Raw genomic sequence first — 26,224 nt, 5'->3', positions numbered from 1 at the left:
GCTGGGATAACAGGCGTGAGCCACCCCACCCGGCCAAGATTCTTTAAGAAATAAAAATCATGTGTCAGTGAAGGGAGATGAAAACATTTTAAAAAGGAAATAAAAGTGATGGTAGATAGAGTCTTTTGTATACTAACTTTTTGTGCCTTTACCTGCAAAATAAAATGTCAGTAACTCTCAAACTGGTCCAATATCTTTCCTCTTTGTTTTATTTTTTATTTTTCGTAAACCAATTTTTTATTCATTTTAAATAAGTTTTAAACTACTTTTGTTTTGGGGGGGCTTTTACAATGAAAACTGAATTAGGTCCACTCCAATGTCCACTGATTTATTTTTATGAAATTTGTATGGGCTGGGCGCAGTGGCTCATGCCTGTAATCCCAGCACTTTGGGAGGCCGAGGCAGGTAAATTACGAGGTCAGGAGTTCGAGACCAGCCTTGCCAAGATGGTGAAATCCCGTCCCTACTACAAATACAAAAATTAGCCCGGTGCGGTAGTGGGCGCCTGTAATCCCAGCTACTTGGGAGGCTGAGTCAGAAGAATCGCTTGAACCCGGGAGGCAGAGGTTGCAGTGAGCCAAGATCATGCCACTGCACTACAGCCTGGCAATAGAGTGAGACTCCATCTCAAAAAAAAAAAAAAAAAAAAAAAAAAGAAGAAGAAACTCGTATGATGCTGGCAGGTCATCCTGAAGCTCTGAAATCATATCTATCTTGATTTCCCATTCTGCAGCTTTCTTTTCAACATGTTCTCTGAGGATTTGTGTAAAGAATATACTGCTGTTCTTGCCATTTCCAAAGCAGTCTTTAGAAAAGCCGTATCTATCCCTTTATTATTTTTGGTCCCAAAAGGAGGATTCATAATTACTGTATCAAATGACTTGACATCCTGTTAGGTAACAGGCACACATCACATTGAACCATGTCAATATTTGTTAACTCAAACTCTTCCACATTCCTGTTAAATATTTCCAATACGTCTTCATCTCTGTCAAATCCAACACACAACCCTGCTCCTAACACTGCAGTTCCGATGCTAAGCATTCCACAACTACAGCCTAGGTCTGCAAAAACTTCATTTTCAATGTCATCGTAAGGGTTATAGATTGCATAGAGCATACATGCTGCAATGTGAAGCTTGGTGGGATACTGTTTTAGAAGTAGCTTGGCCTTTTCGAATCTATCCACTTATTGCAGGCAACTCTCTAGTTCCTTAAGCCTTAATTCCTTCATTCTGTTTTTTTAAAAATATAGACTCTCAGGGTTTGAAGGCACAGGATCTCAGGAGGCGACTGGCACCTTGGCCAGGGCCAGAAGACCTCTTCATTTAATGAATGGTTGAAATCTAAAAATATAAAAATCTGGAGACCAGCCACTGTACCAGATGCTTCTAAGCCCTTTCCAGCTCTAGAGTTCTATGGCTGTGGGGGCTCCTAAACCCACCCTAGGAGGAAAGGAAACCAGTTTAAGGAGTGCCTATTTCCAGCACCAGAGAATGCAGGGCCCATCACATGAGATCCTCCCCACCACAATCCTAGGAGAGTGACTGTTATCAACTCCATTTTACAGGCAGAGAAACTGAAGGGAAAAAGGCAAAGTTAATTTGTGTAAGTTCACATAAGAGCTAACAACGGGCTGGACGCGGTGGCTCACGACTATAATCCCAGCATTTTGGGAGGCCGAGGCGGGCAGATCATGAGGTCAGCAGATCGAGACCATCCTAGCTAACATCGTGAAACCCTGCCTCTACTAAAAATACAAAAAAGTAGCTGAGTGTGGTGGCACGTGCCTGTAATCCCAGCTACTCGGGAGGCTGAGGCAGGAGAATCACTTGAACCCAGGAGGTGGAGGTTGCAGTGAGCCGAGATCGCCACTGCACTCCAGCCTGGGTGACACAGCGAGACTCCGTCTCAAAAGAAAAAAAAATAGGTAACAATTCCCCCCCAGGTCTAATACCTGGTAGATCATTCCATAGTGCACAGCCATCATTGATACAGACCACCAGGGCTTCTGACTCCATTGACTCCATTGTGTCTGTGTCTGTGATGGACAGGGCTGTGTGGCCTGGGCCTGTCAGTCTGACCCCCCTCCTCATTTCTGTCATCAGCCAGTGCAGTGAACAGAGCTGCTCAGGGCTGGACCAGAGATGGATGGGTGGCCTCCGATCTGCAGCAGAGCGGGGACAGTGCAGGGGGCTGAACTGTCATAGAGAATGAAACAGGACAACGCTGTATGTGAAAATGCCTTTGTAAAGCATACAAACGCTATGTGACTTTGAGATGTGCTACCCTAAACAAGTCTTCATCAGTAGCTAAAGTTAGCTCTGTCTGGCAAGTATTTGGATGGGAGGCTGTTCAGGAGTACAGTGGATAAGGCAAAAATGTATATATTTGTAGGTGTGATTAAGTCATCATTATTATGAAATGCCAGTGGTGGGCCCTTAGATCCCATGATAAGTGTTGATGAAGGTAAAAGCAGTTGTTTCAGGATAAGGCATTTTCCTCCCTACCTTTCCAATCATGTTGGGTGGTCATCTACTAAGCACAAGGCTGGTCCAATTGGAATCCAACTGAATCTGGGAAATGAATGAACAAAATCCTGCAAAGAAAAACGTATTTTCCCATTAAAAACCAGGCAGGAATTTTATCAAGGAAATAACAATAAAACTTCTTGTATAAATCTGATTTGAGCTTCAATGACAGTGATGAGAATGAGTTAGCATCTCTTGGGCTTCATGAGGTACCTTTTACCTAAGGACTCTCCATAGCCCACCTTGCTTTATTGATTGGTTCTCCCATGACCCAGCTGAAGTGCATCTAAGGTGTTTGCTGTTCCCTAAATGTGTACACATTACAGAAGGGGAGACATGACCTGTGAGCTGCCAGTCTCACCTCAGCTGGCCCCATAGGCAGCCCTTCCCCTTTGTCCCACTGGGGCAGAGCTTCGAGAGCTCTCCAGGGATATTCCATGGAAGGGCACAGATCCACAGGGAGAAAGGCTGCCATGTAGGAGGTGATCTGTGCAGGTGATGATGCCACAGATACTGGCTATTCCTTTTCAGCTCATGTCCAGGTGCTCTAACACAAAGCTGAAAGAGACAATACACAGCCTCTCTCGTAGGTTCCTGCTTGTTTGTTTGTGACAGGGTCTTGCTCTGTCGCCCAGGCTGAGTGCAGTGGTGCTATCATGGCTCACTACAGCCTCAACCTCCTAGGCTCAAGAGGTCCTCCCACCTCTGCCTCCCAAGTAGCTGGAACCACAGACAGGTGTCACCATGCCTGTTAATTTTTTTATTTTTTGCAGAGATGGGATCTGATATGTTGCCCAGGCTGGTCTCGAACTCCTGGGCTCAGGCGATCTTTGAGCCTTGGCCTCCCAAAGCGCTGGGGTTACAGGCATGAGCTACCACATCTAGCTTTATGTCATCCATTATATACTTGAAATTCAAACTCACCCTCATTTTACATTTTCCAGCTATAAAATCCTATGTACCTTCACAGTTATCTTATGAGCCCTGTGTTCTATGTTTGTGTTTGTAGCTAAATTTGCTTCTCCAGTGGGGTTTTTTATTTCTGGTACCCAGGAATATGTATCTTGAAAAGAGTCAATGAGAAAAAAGTGCAGTGTTTTTAGAAAAATAGACTTTACTTATTTTATGTTTTTAGAGACAAGGTCTCACTTTGTTGCCCAGGCTGGAGTGCAGTGGCTATTCACAGGCGTGATCATAGCACACTACAGCTTTGAACTCCTGGGTTCAAGCAGTCCTCCCACCTCAGCTTCCTGAGTAGCTGAGACTACAGGCAAGCACCACCACATCTGTCTAGACTTTATTTATTTATTTACTTATTTATTTATTTGAGATGGAGTCTTGCTCTGTCCCCCAGGCTGGAGTGCAGTGGCTTGATCTTGGCTCATGGCAACCTCCACCCCCATGGTTCAAGCAATTCCTCTGCCTCAGCCTCCCAAGTAGCTGCGATTACAGGCACCCACCACCATGCCAGGCTAATTTTTTTGTATTTTTAGTAGAGACAGGGTTTCACCATGTTGGCCAGACTGGTCTCAAACTCCTGACCTCAGACAATTCGCTCCCCTTGGCCTCCCAAAGTGCTGGGATTACAGGCGTGAGCTCCAGCGCCTGGCCTAGACTTTATTTTTTAGAGTGGTTTTAGGTTCACAGCAAAATTGAATGGAAAGTACAGACAGAGATTTTCCATATATCCCCTGCCTTCAACATGCATAGCCTTCTCCATACATGCAAATTTTTAATTAACAAAGGCAAGATTGCCTTTTTTCATTACAAAACTGAAAACATATCCATTAAAAATATAGAAAACTCAGAAAAATAAAAATAAAAAATAGAGAAAAAAATTACCTGTGATTCTATCACCCATAAACAACATTTTGATGTATTTCTTTCTCTATAATTTAAGTGTGTGTGTGTGTGTGTGTGTGTGTGTGTATATATATATATATATATTTTTTTTTTTTTGAGACAGACTTTCACTCTGTTGCCCACGCTAGAGTGCAGTGGCACAATCAGAGCTCACTGCAGCCTCAGCTTCTTGGTCTCAGTGATCCTCCTGCCTCAGCCTCCCTAGTAGCTGAGACTACAGGCACAAACCACCACACGCAGCTAGATTTTTTTTCGGAGAGACAGGGTTTCACCATGTTGCCTGGGCTACTCTCAAACTCCTGAGCTCAAGCTCTCATCTTAGCCTCCCAAAGTGCTAGGATTATAGGCATGAGCTAACACACCTGGCCTCATATTTTTCTTTGTATTTTTAATATCTAATTTTCTCTTACACCCCCCACTCCAGTTTTATAAAATAATGTTACATAAAGTTTACTTAAACACTATTTTTCAAAATGGTTGCATAATATGGCATCATTTAGATTATACCATACTTTAACCAGTGCCTGCTCTTATTAATAACACTTGGATGGCCATCTTTGACATAAGTTTATGAGTCTAGCCATCATTTTCTTGGCTTAACTTCATAGACATAGACTCACTGATTCAAATGGTATAAACATTTTTAAGTTTCCTAATATATAATCCATGAATGTTTCGAAAAAATATATGAAAACTATGCAAGATTACTGAGAATCAAAGAAATACACATAATGAGGTAACATCGTCACCTATTACAATGGCAAAGATTTAAAAGACAATGCCCAGTGTTGATAAAGATAAGGAGATTTATGTCCTTTTATAGATACATTGGTAGGAGCACAAATTGGCTATTTAAAAGTATATATATACAAGTAACACATGAATATATTCTTATAAAAATTCAATTAATATAGAAATATACAGAGTAAAAGTTGAGGCTGGGCATGGTGGCTCACACTTGTAATCCCAGCACTTTGCGAGGCCAAGGTGGGCAGATCACCTAAGGTGGAGAGTTCGAGACCAGCCTGACCACCATGCAGAAACCCCGTCTCTACTAAAAATCCAAAATTAGCTGGGTGTGGTGGTGCATGCCTGTAATCCCAGCTACTTGGGAGGCTAAGGCAGGAGAATCGCTTGAACCCGGGAGGCAGAGGTTGCAGTGAGCCAAGATCGTGCCATTGCACTCCAGCCTGGGCAACAAAAGCAAAACTCCATCTCAAAAAAAAAAAAAAAAAAAAGTTGAAGGTTCTCCTTCAGTCCCTCCTCTCTACCCCCATTCAGCTGGTACATTTCTGGAGGACAGTTAGAAAAGAAGTAGAACAGTTTAACATAGTCTTAGCCTTTGATGCGATATTTTCACTTCTAGAAGTGTAGTCCCCAAAGATATATGTAGGAGTGTTAATCCCAATATTATTCATAACAATAGCTACAACTTATCAGCAATAACTACGTGCCAGGAACTGTTCTAAAAATATAACTTTAGTTAACTTATTGGATCCAGACATGAATCCCACAATAGCCATAGATATTATGGTTATGCCCATTTTACTGATGAGAAAACTGAGGTACAGAGAGGTCACAAAGCTAGCTAAGTGGCTCTAGGGATTCAAGTCTAGGCAGTCTGACTTGTGGGTCTATGTTCTCCATCTTCGTACTATCTTGTCTATGCTTCTATAATAGTGAAAATATAAGAAGGAATCTATCAAAAGGGAACTTGTTAACTAAATTAGGGTACATCCATACAATGGAATATTATCAGCTTTCACAATGTTGCTGTAGATTGATATTCATCCACATGAAAGATTAAAAATGGGGGCATAAAACTATATATCTATAATACCATTTTTGTTTTTTTGTATATATGTATGTAATTACAAGAAATTATAAACTTCTCTGTACGTGGAGAAAAGAGTTTGGCAAGAATGATAAACACCAAAATTTTAACTGATTTTCTCTGGGAGCAGCATTAGAGTGTCTTTCTTTTCCTCTTAATACATTTCTATATTTGGGAAGTAAAATGATCCTACACTACTTTCATTATCTAAGAGGTGCAATAAAGCTATTTTTAAAGGATTGTGACAATTGCTACCTCCATCAGTGAACATGAGAGTGCTACTAGCTAATTTTCAAACAGAAAGCATCACGGCTTCATGCAGACTTACCCAGATAAAGGGCTGTGGGCAGCACGCCGGCCTCAGCACAGAGGTTTCCTGTTTCTCAGCAGCCCAGAGGCAGAGTTTCCATGATTGCATGGGCGTAAACATCTCTGGGCACCCAACCACGGTGGAGTCTGGCTGGATTTCCAGTTTCTGGCCTCAAGATATTTCTGTTCATTGTTGCTTCATTAAACACACTGGTCCCATCTGTTACCCTAGTAGATCTGTCTTCTGGAGCACACAGACTACACGGAACCTCAGAAACAATACCTTGAATAACCCAGAAGGGAGATTCAGCAATGGTAGTGGTTCTATGCTCTTCTAATCAATGACTCTATCTACCGTCTGTCTTTCTGTCTGCATTGATTTTGTTCCATGCACAAGTCTCCATGCTAGGTGCTGGAGAGATCTGAAATAAAGTATTGTCTATTGAGGAGACAAAAATCAGTATAAATGAAGTATTTATGGACAATTGATTCAATGAAGTTAGCAAACATCTGTTTGGTGACATCTGGCAGTCAGGCACTACTTGGGGACGCAAAGAAGGAGCTCACAGTCTAAAGGGGAAGATGCATTGATCACTTCAGAGAGGAAGTGACATTTCAGTTGGATTTTGAAGGAGGAGTAAGAGTTTGTCAGTGGAAAAGTGGGAGAAGGGCTGGTCGGGCCGAGAGAATGTAAACACAAAGACACGGAGGCTGGAAGGAGCTTGGCCTGTTCCGTGAACACAAAGTCCGGGACAGCTGGACACAGGCAAGTGTTGAGGGTAGTGGCTCAAGAGGAGTTAGATCAAGACCATGTTTGCAAAGAGCTGAGACACCTGAACCTTCTAGTCCATAGGAAACTAGCAAAGACTGATTCCATAGAGGGGCATAAGCAGAGCTACATTTTAGAGGATTAATACCAGTGACAATGTCATTGAAAAAAGGGAAACAATCAAAAGAAAACTTCCACCAGTTCCCATCGCATTTATCCACCTGCCTGCACTGGTGTACATCCACTGTTCTTCCTCTTGCTGCATGGATGAACCGAGCGTTCCTCTGTCTAAAGTCAATCTGTCCGTGTGTGCACTAGATCTCTTCCCCTCCTTCCTACTCAAGCACATGGCTCCAGAAATTCTCCCCCTCTTGCCTACATTAACATATTTCATCTTTCTGCAGCATCATTGTCATTAGCCTACTAATATGCTGTTATTCTGCCTGTCTTGAAAAACTCTCTCTTGACCCTATTTTCTCTTCCAGCACTGTCCCATTTCTGTCCTCTTTACAAAACTCCTTGAAAGAGTTGTCAAATTCAGTGTCACCTACTCCTCTTCTTGTCCTCTCCCTTAAATCCACTTCAGTCAGGCTTTTTCTCCCTGTACTCCACCAAAACTGTTGATCAAGATTCCCAGTGACTCCACATTACTAATTCAAATGGTCAATTTACGATCCCTTTGTGACTTGGCCTCTCCCTCCTCCTAGAAACACTTCACTTGGTTCCCAGGACCTCGCACACCCCTCGGTTTCTGCCTCTCTGACTGTTACTTCTCAGTTGCCTTTGTCGATTCCAGCTCGTGCCCCGAGCCTCTTCATGTCCCTGTGTCCCAGGATTTGGACCTTGGCCCTCCTCCCTTGTCTGTCAACGTTCACTCCCTTTGTGACTTCATCCAGCCACATGCTGACCACTCTCAATTTTTTTTTTCTTTTTTTTTGAGACGGAGTCTTGCTCTGTCGCCCAGGCTGGAGTGCAGTGGTGCCATCTCGGCTCACTGCAAGCTCCGCCTCCTGGGTTCACACCATTCTCTTGCCTCAGCCTCCCGAGTAGCTGGGACTACAGGCGCCTGCCACCACGCCCGGCTAATTTTTGGTATTTTTGGTAGAGACGGAGTTTCACCATGTTAGCCATGATGGTCTTGATCTTCTGACCTTGTGATCCGCCCACCTTGGCCTCCCAAAGTGCTAAGATTATAGGCGTGAGCCACCGCGCCTGGCCGACCCTCAATTTTATATTTCTAGCCCAGATCTCGCGAATGAACCCCAGTCTTATTTCTCCAATTGTTTTCTGGTTTTCTTTTCTTTTCTTTTTTTTTTTTTGAGATGGAGTCTTGCTGTGTCACCCAGGATGGAGTGCAGTGGTGTGATCTTGGCTCACTGCAACCTCCACCTCCTGGATTCAAGCAATTCTCCTGCCTCAGCCTCCCAAGCAGCTGGGACTACAGGTGAGTGCCACCACGCCTGGCTAATTTTTGTATTTTTTTTTTTTAGTAGAGACAAGGTTTCACTATTTTGGCCAGGCTGGTCTTGAACTCCTGACCTTGTGATCCACCCACCTCTGCCTCCCAAAGTGCTGGGATTACAGGCGTGAGCCTCTGCACCCGGCCTCCAATTGCTTTCTTGACATCTTGATGTCTGTCTAGTACTTATATCAAATTTAACATGTCCAGGGTATCGTTGTAGGGTCCCTGTTGGTTAAAATATCAATTTGACCAGTTTAATGATTATGATTATGACTATTTTTAGTCGGAGTCTCCATCTGTTGCCCAGGCTGGAGTGCAGGGGCACGATCTCGGCTCACTGCAAGCTCTGCCCCCTGGGTTTACGCCATTCTCCTGCCTCAGCCTCCCGAGTAGCTGGGACTACAGGCGCCCGCCACCACGCCCGGCTAATTTTTTGTATTTTTAGTAGAGACGGGGTTTCACCGTGTTAGCCAGGATGGTCTTGATCTTCTGACCTCGTGATCCGCCCAACTCGGCCTCCCAAAGTGCTGAGATTACAGGTGTGAACCACCGCGCCCAGCTCAGTTTAATGATTATTATTAGTTAGAAAGCAAGTGACATAGTTGGAGTATAGTGTACTTTGATGCTTTGTGGGAATAAAACAGCTTTAGGCAGCCTTTCCTGAAATAGCTCCCTCCTTCTCCCCAACCACTCTCTCCAGTTTCCAACCCTTTATTGTGCTTTCTCTTCACAGCAGGTATCACACACTGAAAATATATTTGTTTGCTTATTCTCTGCTTTCCCTACCAGACGGCCTGTTCCAGGAGGGCAGACCATACTGATCTTGCTCACTCCATGTGCCCAGAAGAAGGCCCGACACACAGCAGGTGCTCTTTAAACAGTTGTTCAATAAATAGTTGAACATTGAATGCGTAATCTGATTTTTCCGAGAGTTAGGACAGCAATGGTTTTTTTTTTCTTTTTCTTTTTTTTTTATTTTTAAGACAGAGTTTCACTCTGTTGCCCAGGCTAGAACGCAATGGTACAATCTCGGCTCACTGCAACCTCTGCCTCCCAGGTTCAAGTAATTCTCCTGCCTCAGCCTCCCGAGTTGCTGGGACTACAGGTGCATGCCACCACGCCCAGATAATTTTTTGTATTTTTAATAGAGATGGGGTTTCACCATGTTGGCCATGTTGGATGCCAGGGCTCATGAACCTTCTGGGCAGACTCCTGAAATTAGAGACAGGAAGAAAACAGCACATGTGACTTTGAACAGTCCTTTTAAAATTTGAATGTGCAAACATTCAATGCGAAACTCTTGATCTCAGGTGATCCATCCACCCTGGCCTCCCAAAGTGCTGGGATCACAGGCGTGAGATACCGTGCCCGGTCAGAATTTGCTTTTTTTTTTTTTTTTTTTTTTTGAGAAGGAGTCTCACTCTGACGCCCAGGCTGGAGTGCAGAGCCGATCTCGGCTCATGGCAATCTCCACCTCCCGGGATCAAGTGATTCTCCTGCCTCAGCCTCCCAAGTAGCTGGGATTACAGGTACCCACCGACACGCCCAGCTAATTTTGTACTTTTGGTAGAGACAGGGTTTCTCCATGTTGGTCAGGCTGGTCTCAAACTCCCGACCTCAGGTGATCTGCCCGCCTCGGCCTCTCAAAGTGCTGGGATTATGGGCGTGAGCCACCGTGCCCTGCCGAATTTGCTATTTCTAAAAAGTGCCTTGGGTGATTCTGTTGCCCTTAGTCACTAGAAAAGTCACTCTGAATCAAACAAAGCTTGGTTTGACCCCAGTCTGTCACTTACTAACTGCATGACCATAGGGAAGTAGCTTCTTCTCTGATCTTGTTTCCTTATCTGTAGACAATAGGCATGATCACATTCTCATGGAGCTGTTATGACAAATTAATTAAATTAAGCAATGGACGTAGAGTTCTTGGCATAATGCCACTTGTTCAGGTGGCTGCCACTATGATATTATTATTATTATTTTATTGTTATGCCCAAGCAGGAGAAGATTTTTCTCCCTGTAAGATCACTCTGAGAATCTCCTTAAAGTGGGGTTCTGAGACCAGCAGCATCAGCATTACCTGAGAGCTGGTTCAAAATGGAGAATCTCTGCGCTACCCTAGATCTACTGAACTGAAATCTGCACTTTAACAAGATCGCATTGAATGTTTGCACATTCAAATTTTAAAAGGACTGTTCAAAGTCACATGTGCTGTTTTCTTCCTGTCTCTAATTTCAGGAGTCTGCCCAGAAGGTTCATGAGCCCTGGCATCCCAGAATCTGAATCTTTCCTTAGTGACAGTGGCTCTTCACCGTTCTAAGTGCAGAGAAGGAAGCCCAGCTCATTCTGGGTGCACTTCCAGCTGAGGAAATAAGGAGGAGGAATTCCTGAAGCCCCAAACAAGTGCCTGGGATGGATCCAAACTCCATCTTGCTTTCTCCTCAGCCCCAGATCTGCTCCCACCTGGCAGAAGCCTGCATGGAAGGTGAGAGAAGCTCATCTCCTCCAGAGCTGGGTAGAGACTCCCAGTTTCCCTGGAGCCAGGTCCCCAGCTCCAGCCCTGCAGACCCCGAATGGTTTGGTGATGAGCACATCCAGGCGAAGAGGGCCAGAGTGGAAACCATCGTCCGAGGCATGTGTCTCTCCCCGAATCCTCTGGTACCAGGCAGTGCACAAGCTGGGGACAGCCCACGCTGCCCAGAGAAGGCCCGAGAGAGGAAGAGGAAGCAGAGCCTTCCCACACAGCAAGGCCTCCTGATGCCACTCCCTGCCTGGGACCAGGGCAACAGGAAGGGGGGCCCTCGTGTGAGAGAACAACTTCACCTGCTGAAGCAACAGCTAAGACATCTGCAAGAGCACATCCTACAGGCTGCCAAGCCCAGGGACACAGCTCAGGGGCCAGGAGGCTGTGGCACCCGGAAAGGCCCTCTGAGTGCAAAGCAGGGGAATGGCTGTGGGCCTCGCCCCTGGGCTGTGGATGGTGACCACCAGCAGGGTTCCAGCAAGGACCTCTCTGGGGCAGAAAAACACCAAGAATCTGAGGAGCCCAGGTTCCTTCCTTCTGGAGCACCAGATTCGCTGGAGATTCTGAGGAAAGAGCTGACCAGGGCAGTATCCCGGGCTGTGGATTCAGTATTACAAAAGGTACTGTTGGATCCACCAGGCCGCCTGACTCATCTGGGCAGAAGTTTCCAGGGGCAGGTGCCAGAGGGTAGAAGCGAGCCCTCACCTCCTGTGGGAGAGGCCTGTGAAGATCCACTTGCTTTGGCTGCCTTGCCCAGGAGGGTCCAGCTACAAGCTGGGGTCCCAGTAGGAAACTTGTCACTGGCCAAGCCTCTAGATTCTCCTAGGTACCCTATCCCTCCAAGAATGATCCCCAAACGCTGTCAGGATCTCCCAGCAAACTGTCCCTTGACTGCACCTTCCCACATCCAGGAAAATCAGATTCTTAGCGAGCTACTGGGTTATGGATGCAACAATGGCCATTGGAGTAGCAGTCCTCCCCAGGACTCATCTTCCCAGAGGCACCCCTCCTCAGAGCCCGCCCGACGACCTTGGAGAACTACTAAACCACAATCATTGGTCCTGAGCCAGCAGCAGTGTCCCCTGCCTTTCACCTCTGCCCATCTGGAAAGTCTGCCCCTTCTTCCCTCGGTGAAGATGGAACAGGGAGGCCTGCATGCCGTCACTGAGGCACTGCCTTTCTCTTCGGTCCACATATCCTTTAATAGCAATTGAAGTTCTCATTGTTGGCTAGGTACAGTGGCTCATGCTTATAATCCCAGTGCTTTGGGAGGCCAAGGTGGAAGGATTACTTGAGGACAGGTGTTCAAGACTAGCCTGGACAACATAGCTAGACCCCATCTCTAAAAGTAAAAAATTATCTGCACATGATGGTACACGCCTGTAGTCCTAGCTACTCAGGAGGCTGAGGCAGGAGGATAGCTTGAGCCCGGGAGTTCGAGGTTACAGTGAGCTATGATTGCACCACTGCACTCTAGCTGGGCAACAGAGAGAAAAAATGTCTCAAAAAATAAATTAAAATATCATTGGCACTGTGCAGAGAAACAAGAAAACTGAAAGTTGAAGAGGAGGTGGCGACAGATCACTCAGGGTCTTCTTAATGTTGCTCTGGGCCTTCAGCTTAAAGTGGTGACCACATTCTGGAATTTAAGGACCTGGGAAGGTTTACTTACCTTCTTCTATGACCCATCGGGTTCTGCCACTTGACTTATTCCTTTGGGTGTAAAGGGTTTTGTTTTGAGACTCAAATAGGCTTCCGAAATACAACAAATACCCTACGGAAGAAAGAACCCCATAATTTGGTTGTCAGCTGTCCATACACTCAGGAGGAGAAGGTCAAAGGAATGACCTCATCTGAGGTATGGCCTCCCCAACCCCATAACTCTACAAGCAAAAATTCTGTACTGTGTAGATAATTCATGGGGAGCATATGAGGGACCAGAAACTTCTGGGCCAGATGGAAAAAGTTTTCCTCGGGGATTAAACCCAGAGAGGCAGCTGGAAATGGCCAGAAGTCTTCAGTTTAAGGAACAACTTCCAAGCTGCAAGGGAGTGCCTGGAGACTAGGGGCTGGGCATATGAAGGGAGAGGAGGCTCCCCATGAGGAGGCCTGAGTGGCCCAGGTTGATCTGCAGGGGTCTGGATCTTATTGCATCATCTTTGCAACCCTTAAGCAAACGCTACTCTCTTAATGTATTTCCCAGAGTAACCCTCGGGATATAAATAATTGTTGAGTTAGGAGAAAAAGTACCTTGGGGAAATACTGAGATGGTTTATTTTCTGCAGGAATTCTCAGAGCCTTTAACATGAGTAAGTGGAAGCTCTAAGAGGAGAATGTATACAGCCCCAAACCCATATGACCCATAGAATAATCCACTTCCAACAAGCGTCTTGCAGAACTTGAGTTCTTGAGAATGTATTTTGGATGTTGCTTTTTAAGCTAGCTGTGCTCACGTTGCTGCTTCTTGTGGGCAGCTTTGAGGCGAATCTCCAGAGGCTGATGAGTCTGTGGAGTTGCATATCCAGGTGAGAACAGTCGTGTCCTTTGCCTGGCAGCTGCTGTGCGGGCAGTGGGATGGGGTGGGACCAGCTCATTACCATGCCAGACCCTGCCTTTGTGTCCTAAATGCCACGAGCGCCCCCTGCCGGTCAAAGGTGTTGGAAACACCCCAAAGTTAACCTGGAAGTCAGCGAGCAACTGTAAAAGCAACGCTGAGAATACTTCACTTGCCACCACTCTTGGAGGCAGAGATTCCACCACAGACAGATTTTCTTTATAAGAAAGGCCAACTGTCTGGGCCTTTGATAACCACTGGTTGACTCTCCATTAAATACAGACAGCTGCAAAAACACCTCAGGCAGATGGTCCCCCAGAATTTGCTATTTGTTGAGCACCTACATGTGCCTGTTGCTGGCCCCCCCCAAACTGGGGATTGGGCTCAGAGAGCTTCTGGAGGTTTGGGGCCTATCCTAAGAAATACCTAAGCCAGGACTGGCTGCATGGGTGAAGTATTTGACTATCTTTGGAATGACTTGGGGCCCCCTGGCCCCTCAACTCTTCCCCCATTCCTGCTGCCTATATTCCAAGACCAGAGATTTATTCCTGTGGACCATGAAAACCACCTGAGAGCAAGCTGCTTTACAGCATAAAAAGAACGTTTACGTTCACATGACATCCTGTGACACAGGGAGGGCAGATGTGAAGATCATGAGGGCAGCATTGACAGAACACTTTCTCCGTGGCAGGCATTGCTACCAGCATTTCACACATATGTGCCCACCACCACTTAGCTACAATTCTGAAACCCATAAAGCCCTATGATTTTCCCCCCACTTAAGACTGATGCAATATTTTTTTCGGTAGCAAAACCTGGCCTGCACTGACTGGAGGCTATTTATAGATTTTATCCCACTTAGTAAGTCATACATTTTGCTGCAGAAATGTGAATGCCATTGGATTATAGACTGTCTCAGCTGTGGATGTTAATGAATGCGTGGTACACACATCATATTATCTTTATAAGCTAACAAATTCTGAAACCTGAACTCCATTTGGCCCAGCATTTCAGATAAGGGGTTTAGACCTGTATTATCTCACTGTTCTCAAGCATCCATTCTAAGATTGGGTATCCAAGAAGCAGAGACAGAGAAAGGAGCTAACTCGCCCAAAGCCCCAAGACACACTAATGAGCAACCAGGATTCAAACCCGGGATCTGATGGCCAAGTACAAGCTTTAATCACTATACTGCACATCTTAGCAATGAGGCTCAGAGTAGTTAAGTGGCTGGCCCAAGGTCACACAGCTAATGGCAAAATCAGTGTCTGAAAGTGGGTCTTTGGAATCCCAATCCAGGATTCTTTCCACAGCACTTGTGGATCTGTAGGAAGGATAAGTAGGGCTGATGGGGTAGCAGGGAGGGGCCTTCTGTGCAGCAACCAGGTGCCTGGGCCACCTATAACTAGTCAGTTGGTCTGGTTTCTTCTGGTTAAACAGATTCGTCCTATGTGGAAGTCTTAATTGTCTTAAGCTACAGCTCTCAGATCTGAGATCCCAAGTTACTCTGTGTAATGCTTCTCAGCCAGCCTAAGGAGTGTCCCTGAAAATGCAAGGCGTATTTGTGTAAGAATCTTTTTTTCATTTCTGTCCTGCTCCAGTGCTAGGCAGTCACATCACAATTCTCCAACTCTTGTTAAAGGGGAAGGAATATGTCTGTTCCCAGAGTAAGGTATAGTTTGGAATATAATTTCCATATATGTGTATGGATTAAGGTTGACCGTTCACTCACTTACTCCTTCACACAACAAATATTTATTGAGCACCTACTATGTTCCTAGAACTGGGCTAGGCACCAAGATGAAAAGATAAGGTCCTCACTCTCAAGGAGCTCACAGTCTAAACGAGGAGACAAACATGCAGTAAAAATTCCAATAAGGTCATTGCTGACACAGTTTGTACAAAGGGTCTTCACAGCCCAGGTTAAGGAAGGCCTAATTTGGCAAGGAAGGGTTTAACAGAGGCGGGAGCTTCTGAGCTGAGACCTGAAAGATGAAGGACAGTTCTGCCAGGCAAATGGAGAGTGGGTGCCACCCAACCATTTAAGCTTCTTGAGCAAGAGCAAAATGTGAGCTGGTACTCAGCTTGCTTAGATGTTTCCTGGTTATAAAGGCAACACTACAAAGGCAATGATAAGAGTGACAGCCAGAATGGGGACCACCTAGCTTATTCTTCTCGTTTTACAGCTGAGGAAACTGAGGCAGAGGGGGGAAGTAAATCTCCGCTTGGGGATTTGAAATCATTTATCTGGGACAGAACTGCCATCTCTTCCCATCCCACTGGGACACCACACACACACACACACACACACACACACACACACACACAAAATACACCAAACTGTATTTGACATCATCTGTGGTACATAACTTTTCCACATCGAGATGGTTTTCACATCCTGTGACTTAACTGTGCACATATGGCATTCAGCTTATTTGACCAGAGTTTCCAGAGACAGAAAAATGGAGGAAATACACAATTCCAATCAGAAAAACAAAACGAAATCAAATAGAAACCACAGGAACAAGGAATTCACTAGTTAATTGATAAACTGGCATTTTAAAGTGTTCATTTTCCTTGACACTGAGATAAATCCAGGAAGGTCTAAACCCTGGTCACTTGAAGAAGGCCAAACTAATGTTTTTCTTCGCACGATATCCCAGCTCCAACCTCCTGAAGGCTTATTTTCCTGATGTTCAGGTAAAGTCACTCAACTAAATTGCAGCTTCTGCAGAACTCCCACGTGACAGTGTTTCGCCTGGTGTGAGGCAAGTCCTAGGTCATCGTATGTGCTCTTCAAGCTCCCCTTAGTGTTGTTGATGGAATCGGTGCAATGTCCACTTCTGGGCTGAGACTCTACCCAAATAATCATGAATAACTTTAGGCTAGAAAGGTTGGCTGTCTAAATTCTTAAGCTACTGAGCTGTAGATAATCCCCCCAAACAGAAACACATGGGCAGGAAAAGTAGCGGGAAAGAGAAACACTAGTTAGTGGCCTTTTTGGCTAGTTTTCTGCCTTGGCTGGGGACACTATGAAAAAGAAAAAATAGGCTGGGTGCAGTGGCTCACGCTTGTAATCCCAACACTTTGGGAGGCCGAGGTGGGCAGATGGCCTGAGGTCAGGAGTTCGAGACCAGCCTGACCAACATGGTGAAACCCCGTCTCTACTGAAAACACAAAAACTAGCTGGCGTGGTGGTGGGCGCCTGTAATCCCAGCTACTCGGAGGCTGAGGCAGGAGAAGGAGAAACATTTGAACCTCGGAGGCAGAGGTTGCAGTGAACAGAGATCACGCCACTGCACTCCAGCCTGGGCGACAGAGCGAGCCTCCATCTCAAAAAAACACACAAAAACAAAAAACCATATATATATATATGTAGAGAGAGAGAGAGTGTATGTGTGTGTATCAGACACTGGCAAATTTATGTTCAAGTTGCTATAGTTCAAAACTGAGTGAAAGTACATACAGATGAAGTGTGACAATAAGGAAAATCAAACTAATTGTTGGGACCAGACCTCTCCTTTTCCCATAAAAGGTTTCTGAGGGCCTCCTTTACCTTGGGTGTTGGGTTAGGGGCTGTTAATACTTTTGGCCTACATCATTCAAACTTTTCTTTCCTCATATTCAGTTGGTTGGTTGATCCCTGAAGCAACCTCTGATGTTGATTTCAATTCATTCCACAATTCAAAGTTGCTAATAAACTGCTCCCTGACCTATACCTTGCCCTTCCCTTGGCCCTTTATCCAGGCAGAAGGCCCCAGGCCTGCCATGCAATCCACCTGGGTGCAGCAAAATCTGGCACCACACTGGTCTTGACCCCTAAGTCCCACTCAAACACCACATAAAGCTTTTCATGGGTAAAACAACCCTCATGAATCTAGCATATAAAAAAAAAAATTTGTTATAACAGGTACTGAAGCCAATTTAGATTTTTCCGAGTATTACTGAATAGGCTTGGAAAACAGCGGTGGCTTCGCTTGTTTTTTTAAAGGAAGCCCCTGTTAATGCTGGTTAAAGCCATGTATATGAACCCCTATACTGAGCTGGAAGCAGACGGTTCTAATTCAGAGCACCTCGTGGCAAATGTCTGACTGGATGGACCTCTTGTTTGTACAGTTCAACCGCTGCATTACCTCCCAGATGATCAAGTGGTTCAGCAACTTTCGTGAGTTTTATTACATCCAAATGGAAAAATCTGCCCGGCAAGCAATTTCAGATGGTGTCACAAATCCCAAAATGCTGGTGGTTCTCCGCAATTCAGAACTTTTTCGAGCTCTCAATATGCACTATAACAAGGGAAATGACTTTGAGGTAAGACCATGTACTGGGGTCCCATGAGGTCTGATGAGTGTCTTCCCTACATGATTCGAGTTTTAGGAAAGATCCCCCTTCTGTGTCTCCTTAAGTTACTGACAGCCAGGGCAGCCTGGGCCAATCTCTGTATCATCCACAAAGATCACAGCCTCAATAGCTTCACTCGGGCAACAGGTGGAAGCAGCAAACTGAGTCTACAGCCAGTCTTCATTCTGAAGCTTAGGGAGAGGTCTGCCAGGTGTTATACCATCTTAGACTGAATACCCTGTCGTTATCAAGTTACATTATTTACTGACCTTTTTGCCTTAGTGCCAGGAGGCTCAGGACAGAATGCTGAGCTCAGTTGTGACACCTAGTCTTGGCCTAGGTTTTTTCAACAATTTCTATGCTTTTCATGATTTGGTTCTTATCTGTATTTTCCCTTGAAAGTGTATCTGTGGGCCTTCTATGGAAGGCCCCTCAAATCACCTCAAATCCTTTCTGGAAATAACAATAAACAACACTCAAGCTCAGTCCCTCGGGGATCCCTGTGAAGGCACACTGGTGGCACCTCAGAGGTAAAGCATCAGTGAAGGGTGAGCCTAGGTGTCAGTGGTGCTCATTCCTAATCAAGAGATGCGTGGTGCCTCATGCACAGCTGACAGCTCTGTCAGGCTGGCATCCGATTCTGCAGGTGCTGGGTATATCTGGTCACAGATTACATTTCCCTCTTCTTGCTTTCTCCCTTGACTGTGATCACCAAGAGTGGTTTATTGATACCTCCAAGAAATACAAGAACTGTGGTCATCCACTGGTTGACTGGTCAGTCAGAATACGTTTGGAAAGCTAAGGCTACCTGTGGGGAAAATTGTCCATGTCTCCCTTTCTGAGGCTCAAGGGGTCAGGGCCAGTATGGGACAGGCAGCACTGCCGCATCTTTCCACACAGGGTGGTTACTTGGCCTGCAGTGGCGGCAAGCCCCAAGCCAAGCTGGGTCTGGAGCTTGGCGGTGCAGCAACCGATCATTCATGGTGCCAGTCTGCGTTAGGATTCTGGAACAGCACCCCTGTCAACCGGCTCTGAAAGCAGGAGTGTAAGCTCTTCAGACCCAGCCCTAAAAGGCAGTGGAATGAGGTATGACAGTCAGAAGCTTGGGGGCACTCCTTCCACAGTTAGTACTAGGGAAAAGAATACCAAAGTCTCTTTGAGCCACAGATTTACTTTCAGTAAGATTTTCTGACCTACTTAGTAAAAAGTCACCCATTAGCGGGATCAGCTTCTCCTACAAAGGAAGTGTCCTTAATTCACCTTCTCCCAGGACTTTCTCATTGGAGCTGTCATATCAAGGTTTGTGTCTGATGAGGGAGCAGAGGATTCCTAGGGTTGCAGAATCAGGGGCCGGTGGAGCAGGGATGCTCCTAGCCCACTTCCCAAGAAACAGGCAGCATCCGCTAGTGAGGGTTCTGGCACCAATGCTCCCCAACATCACGTCTTTTCTTTCTTGTGGGTCTCTTTGGAAATGCAGGTTCCAGATTGCTTCTTGGAAATTGCCAGCTTGACGTTACAGGAGTTCTTCAGGGCTGTCTCCGCAGGGAGAGACTCAGATCCTTCCTGGAAGAAACCCATTTATAAAATTATTTCGAAACTGGACAGTGACATCCCAGAGATATTCAAATCTTCCAGCTATCCCCAGTAGCTGTTTCGGGGTTAAGATCTCACAATGTGAGGAGTGACTGGCTAGGGTTTCCTGGGTTTGTCTTAAATGGTAATATAGCTGTAGTCATATAAAAAGGGCACAAGGAAATCTCCTCTACCAAAATAGGTACTATTACCATTTTGATCATTTATTTCCCTTTCCAGAATCATCAGAAATTGAACTTTAACTATAAAATGGACTAACTGTATTGGTAGTATATTGTAAAAGGAACACAAGTTTTCAATCAGAAGACTTGAAGCTCAACTCCATTGTTTCCAGATGTTGTGACCCTGGGAACTTCCTGGTATCTCTGCATCTGTAAAATGAGGTTGTTAAGGATTAAAGGACAGTATGTCCTATGCAATGTTCTTCACACACAAATGTTAGTTTTTTGAACCCCTCTTTCAGATAAGGTTATCTTATTAGGGGTTTTTACAAATTGCTGTTTTTAGTTTCCTACTTATAAAACGCCATCTATTTGCTAGATACTTTCACATACTTTATCTTTAAGCTTTTCACCCTGAAAAGTAGTTATTATCATCATTTTAAAAAATGACCAAACAGAAGCTTTAGAACTGCAAGGTAACTCGCCAAAGCCTATGAGGCCAGGGCATCTGGGTTGATAGGGACAGTCAGGAGCCTGGAGGAACCAAGACTTTCTGATGCCCGACTGCATGCTGGACCCATCTCCTGCAGCTAACTCAGGATCTCAGGTAGGACCCCACCCCTAGTAAGCATCCAGCGCTGACAGGGCACCATCACCTGACAACTCCTGCCCAGCACTTAGGAGCACTTCACCGCCCAAGATTTCTGCTGATCATTTCAGCAAACTCAAGACAAACTTTCTGCAGGACTTGAGTGTTGCTATTTATTCACATTTGTCTGCTGGAAGAGTTTATCAGCTGGATAATGCAAATAGTCTCCAGTTGACCAATGCAATTGGTGCCCCAACCTCATATATGCAGAAGCTGAACTTCAGACTGTGAAAGGTAGAAAGGGCCTTAGGAGATCATCTGGCCCACGCTGCTTAAATTAGGAAGGAAGAACTGTGGTCCAGACAGGAGGCTTGCACAGGCTGTGCACAGCCTTGCAGATGATAAATGGCATAACTGGGACAAATGCAGCATCACACAGAAATGGAAATTCTCCCACTCCGTAACAAAATTACAGTCCATGGCTGACCTTCCACTGATGAAGGAATTCATGAAATCAACATTTACCCCACTGCTGGCCCAACACAAATTGTGACCCACTCTTGAGCATACAGGCGAGACACGTACAAAGCTGAGTAACTGCATCTGTCTTCTAAGCTAGTCAGGATCAAGTCTTTGTAAGCACTGCCAAAGGTACGCGGGGTTGGGTGGGGGTAATACATAGCTTGGGCTTTGTAGTCCTGATAAGGGGTGTCTGTGAGTTCATTAGCTTCTTTCCTGTCTATATAAAACAAGTTTCATATTTGGCTACTCAAATTCCATGATTTTTCTGTTGGGGCGCTGCTGGAGCAGATGAGATAAAATCCCTAAACTATTACTAGAACTATCAGCATAAAAAGGTATGAAAGATGAATTTTCCTTCGAATTTTCTCTTCAAACAGATGAAAGGAAAAACAAAACAGACTTAGCCCAAACCCATCTTTACAGGCTAAAGGTTATTAAGCGCCCTCCAATACATCCAACTGCACTCAGAAGATCTTTGCTCTATTTTCACAAAAATGAAGGAATCTGCCAAAACTAAGTTTTAAACACAGGCAAGCATGGAGTGCTCTGAGCACGGGCAATCAGTTTTCTGTGTCTGGAGACAGTAGAAGAACCCTCTATCCAGAGTGACATTACATACCTAAGTTAGGCACACAGGGGAAACAAGTTCACATGATTGTCCAATTGAGAGCAGCCCTTCTTCTGTCCCAAACCTGAAATTCATTAGTGTGTGTTTAAAGGCTGAGCCAAGTCACCTCCAGGGCAGTGAACCTTGTCTCAGGGACCAATTAGATGAAATGTACAAGCTCAAATTGAAAACATTTGTGTATTGCACTCTTTCCAGGAAGTGTTCTCTAACCACTGAGCTAAACACAGAAGAATGTATAAATACATATGCTCTGCCAACAGAAGAATTCTATTATAATTTTCTGTTTCTACCAAGTGTGTATCCCTCTGTGTTGGAAACACATGGAGTGTAAGCTGAGTGGGTTATTATGTTCTTTTAGCAATCACACTTTGCCAAAGGTCTGGTCATTCTTTCCATTAAGGTATATGAGGGCGCTATTTTATTTTTTTGAGACAGGGTCTCACTCTGCCACTCAGGCTGGAGCACAGTGCCACGATCACAGTAGCCTCGATCTCCCAGGTTCAAGTGATCCTCCCACCTCTGCCTCTCGAGTAGATAGGACTATAGGCACATGTCACCATGTCCAGCTAATTTTTTAAAATTTTTCTGTAGAGATGGGGGTCTCACTATGTTACCCAGGCTGGTCTTGAACTGCTGGACTCAAGCAATTCTCCCACCTCAGCCTCCCAAAGTGCCAGAATTATAGGCATGAGCCACCGTGCCCAGCTTTGGGTGCTACTCTCTCCTAGATTAGACATGTTCAAATACTGCATAATTGTCTAATTTTTCAATGGTGGACTACAGGGTCTGTACTGTGGTTTATGATGATGGCACTACTGAGGGGTCAATGCCCAATTATCAATTAAAAGCAGGCAGTTGATTGGTATCCCATGGAGGAAAATGTTCATTAGGAACCTTTATTTCAAACACGGTTTCATATAGTATACAAATCCCAAACCAGACTCAAACGGTGAGAGGCTGAAGGCATCTCCTGGACATGTAAGGCGTACCTAAACAATTTATTTTCCATCAGAGAATGAGCAAAGCATAAACAGCAAACAGATAGCACAGCACTCTTTAATAAAGCTCTAACACCCAGCCCTCTTACGTAGGTCCACTTTTAAAAGATTGTCTTTGCTCTCAATGACAAAATATAGAATCCTCAGAAGAAAATAATTTAAAATTGCACTTCCCTAACCTAATTTTACAAGTGTCTTGAAAATATATCTTTGGCTGCACACGGTAGCTCATGCCCGTAATCCCAGCACTTTGGAAGGCTGAGGTGGGAGGATCGCTTGAGCCCAGGGGTTTGAGACCAGCCTGGGCAATGTGGTGAGGCCCCGTCTCTACCAAAAAAGAAAATACAAAAATTAGCCAGCATCATGGCGTGTGCCTGTACTCCCAGCTACTTGGGCCAAGGCTAAGGTGAGGATCATTTTAGCCTGGGAGGTTGAGGTTGCAGTGAGCCGGCAATCATGCTACTGCACAGCCCTGGGCAATAGAGTGAGACCTTGCCTTAAAAAAAAAAAGAAAAAAAGAAAAGAAAGAAAGAAAAAGAAAAGATAAAAATTATTTCTTTTAAAAGTCCTAAAGGCCGGACGTGGTGGCTCACGCCTGTAATCCCAGCACTTTGGGAGGCCAAGGCGGGTAGATCACCTGAGGTTGGGAGTTCGAGATTAGCCTGACCAACACGGAGAAACACCGTCTCTCCAATTTTGCATTTTTTGTAAAAATACAAAATTAGCCAGGAGTGGTGGTGCGTGCCTGTAATCCCAGCTACTTCGGAGGCTGAGACAGGAGAATCGCTTGAGCCCAGGAGGCAGAGGTTGCAGTAAGCCGAGATCGTGCCATTGCACTCCAGCCTGGGCAACAAGAGTGAAACTCTATCTCAAAAAAAGAAAAAAGTCCTTACAAAATTAGCCAAAATTTTGGTAACCAGTTTTCTGAAGTCCTATATAGTCTAGATTTTCATAATAACTGATTCTAGTCCTTTTATTTACAGTTTTGATCCTTTGCTCTGTAAAGCAGATCATAGTTTGATAATAAATACAATCAAAACAAAACAGAAATTTAAAAAATCCTTTGATGTTTTTACACAAACTGTTAAGTATTACACAGATTTCACATAAAGCAAGATCATCAGACAAGATAATGAAACAGTGACAGGCAAGAAAGAGATACTGAATACTTTAGCTAGAACAATATAGCTCTATCAGGCTGAGGATTTTATACATTTGAATTTGAGTTCTGTATAAGTCTTAACTGCTTCAGGGATTGAAGCTTTGGGGTGGCGAGAAATGAACTTGTGACAATATGGCAAATATAATGCATTTCATGAAAGTATTGTATACAATATTCGTGGTCAGATTTACCACAAATATACACATATACACCTGTAAGGTATAAGTTCAGATGATCTACTTGAGAGTATTAATAATACATGCTGTACCTTTGAGGTAGATCATGGTATTTACATTTACAAAGAGTTACTAAGCACTCACCTGTGGAAGAAGATGATTCATGAAAAAGTATTTTTCAGGATTCGACAATTCCTACACAAAGAAAAAGCTTTTTTTTTTTTTTTGAGATGGAGTCTTGCTCTGTCACCTAGGCTGGAGTGTGGTGACACCATCTCGGCTCACTGCAGCCTTTACCTTCCGGGTTCAAGCGATTCTTGTGCCTCAGTCTCCTGAGTAGCTGGGATTACAGGTGCATGCCACCACGCCTGGCTAATATTTGTATTTTTTTTTTTTGAGACAGAGTCTCGCTTAGTCGCCCAGGCTGGAGTGCAGTGGCGCGATCTCGGCTCACTGCAAGCTCCGCCTCCCGGGTTCACGCCATTCCCCTGCCTCAGCCTCCCGAGTAGCTGGGACTACAGGCGCCCGCCGCCTCGCCCGGCTAGTTTTTTGCATTTTTAGTAGAGACGGGGTTTCACCGTGTTAGCCAGGATGGTCTCGATCTCCTGACCTCGTGATCCGCCCGCCTCGGCCTCCCAAAGTGCTGGGATTACAGGCGTGAGCCACTGCGCCCGGCCTAATATTTGTATTTTTAGTAGAGACGGGGTCTTGCCATGTTGGCAGGCTGGTCTTGAACTCCTGACCTCTGGTGATCCGCCCGCCTTTGCCTCCTAAAGTGCCGAGATCACAGGCGTAAACCACCGCACCTGGCCCTCTTTGCAATAACCTAAGTAGTACAACCAACTGCCTAAGAGTTGAATGCTCAGTCCTATTAAAAAAAAACAAAAAACGCAAAACAGATGCTAGCCTCCAGAGGAAGAGGGAGTGTTTGATGAACTGCTGAAGGCAGGTGGACAATGAACACAGTAAAGGAACAACCCAAAACGTCGCCAGTTTGACATGTCCATCTGCTCACTAGGGGTCTGCTTTTCTTTCACTAAGAGTTTTTCAGGGTGATTTCATTTCTCACCATCTCACCCCTTCATGCTCAGAAACTCTTGTTTTGCCATTTCCAATTCTCCAGTCACACCTCAAACAAATGTCAGTTCCTTTTCTTCTCTTAGGAAAACCCTTCTCTTTCCCCTACTTACTGATTTCTGTGGCTCTGACTTCCATGCCCTCAGTAACTGCTTCTGGACTGGAGCTTCAGCTGTCAGCAAGAATGTTGTTCCTCCCTTTACCTTTTCCCCACTTTATCATCAGGTATCTGACCTGACGCTGCTTCCCCCATCCCATTTGCTTTCCACCTCACCTAATACCTTTCCCAAGTCGAGTAGTTTGTTAGGTGCACGGGCTTTGGAGTGTCTTTTCATCCTGGCTCAACCACCTATCAGCTACAGATCTCTAAACTATTTATTCTTCTTGGCCTCAGCTTGGTCATCTGTAAAACAGAGATAACAGTATAGCACCTACCTCATAATACTGTTCTAAGGTTCAGGTAAAACAATACATGTGAAATGCTCAACACACTTCTAGAGCATAGTATGTGCTCAGTAAATGTGAGCTGTATTACTGCTCAGCAATCATAAATTGTTAGTAAAGTCATGAATTTGTACTGCTTCACAGTGAAAAAGAATTCTTAGCTTAAGAACATCACTGACGTGTAACACTGACGCAACCATAAAACTTAGCTTTAAACTATGTTAATATAGTTTGAGAAGAAAACCCAGCTAAAAAGCTTTGTGCTATGAAGTTTATATGCATTTCCTCATTTACTTTTTAACTACAACCTCATGTTGACATGTTTACTTGACAAATGGCATGACAACTATTGCTGTTTCTTGGTTGGTTGCTCAGACACTGACCTGCTTTTTCCTTACACAGGGGGATACACTGCGTTTTTTTTTTGTTTGTTTGTTTTGTTTTGTTTTGTTTTTTTACGGAGTCTTGCTCTGTGGCCCAGGCTGGAGTGCAGTGGTGCAATCTTGGCTCACTGCAAGCTCTGCCTCCCAGGTTCAAGTGATTCTCCTGCCTCAGCCTCCTGAGTAGCTGGGACTATAGGCGCACACCACCACGCCTGGCTAATTTTTGTATTTTTAGTAGAGACGGGGTTTCACCATATTGGTCAGGCTGGTCTTGAACTCCTGACCTTGTGATCCACCCACCTCTGCCT

General features: G+C 44.9%; 1 protein-coding gene and 1 pseudogene across 1 annotated transcript; one reads left to right on the top strand and one right to left on the bottom strand.

Moving 5' to 3' along the window:
• Window positions 1-285: 285 nt before the first annotated feature.
• LOC700431 (rRNA N(6)-adenosine-methyltransferase METTL5 pseudogene) lies at window positions 286-1,233 on the bottom strand (annotated as a pseudogene).
• Window positions 1,234-11,014: 9,781 nt separating this feature from the next.
• Window positions 11,015-19,926, top strand: PROX2 (prospero homeobox 2). The gene is made up of 5 exons (XM_015144134.3): window positions 11,015-12,475; window positions 13,802-13,813; window positions 16,441-16,542; window positions 17,959-18,153; window positions 19,661-19,926. The coding sequence occupies exons 1-5, from the start codon at window positions 11,177-11,179 to the stop codon at window positions 19,829-19,831; spliced, it is 1,779 nt and encodes a 592-aa protein (XP_014999620.1). The 5' UTR covers window positions 11,015-11,176; the 3' UTR covers window positions 19,832-19,926.
• Window positions 19,927-26,224: the final 6,298 nt, after the last annotated feature.

Source organism: Macaca mulatta, chromosome 7 (genome assembly GCF_049350105.2).
Source record: "Macaca mulatta isolate MMU2019108-1 chromosome 7, T2T-MMU8v2.0, whole genome shotgun sequence".
Lineage (NCBI taxonomy): Eukaryota > Metazoa > Chordata > Mammalia > Primates > Cercopithecidae > Macaca > Macaca mulatta.
This window is presented reverse-complemented; position numbering and strand designations above follow the sequence as displayed.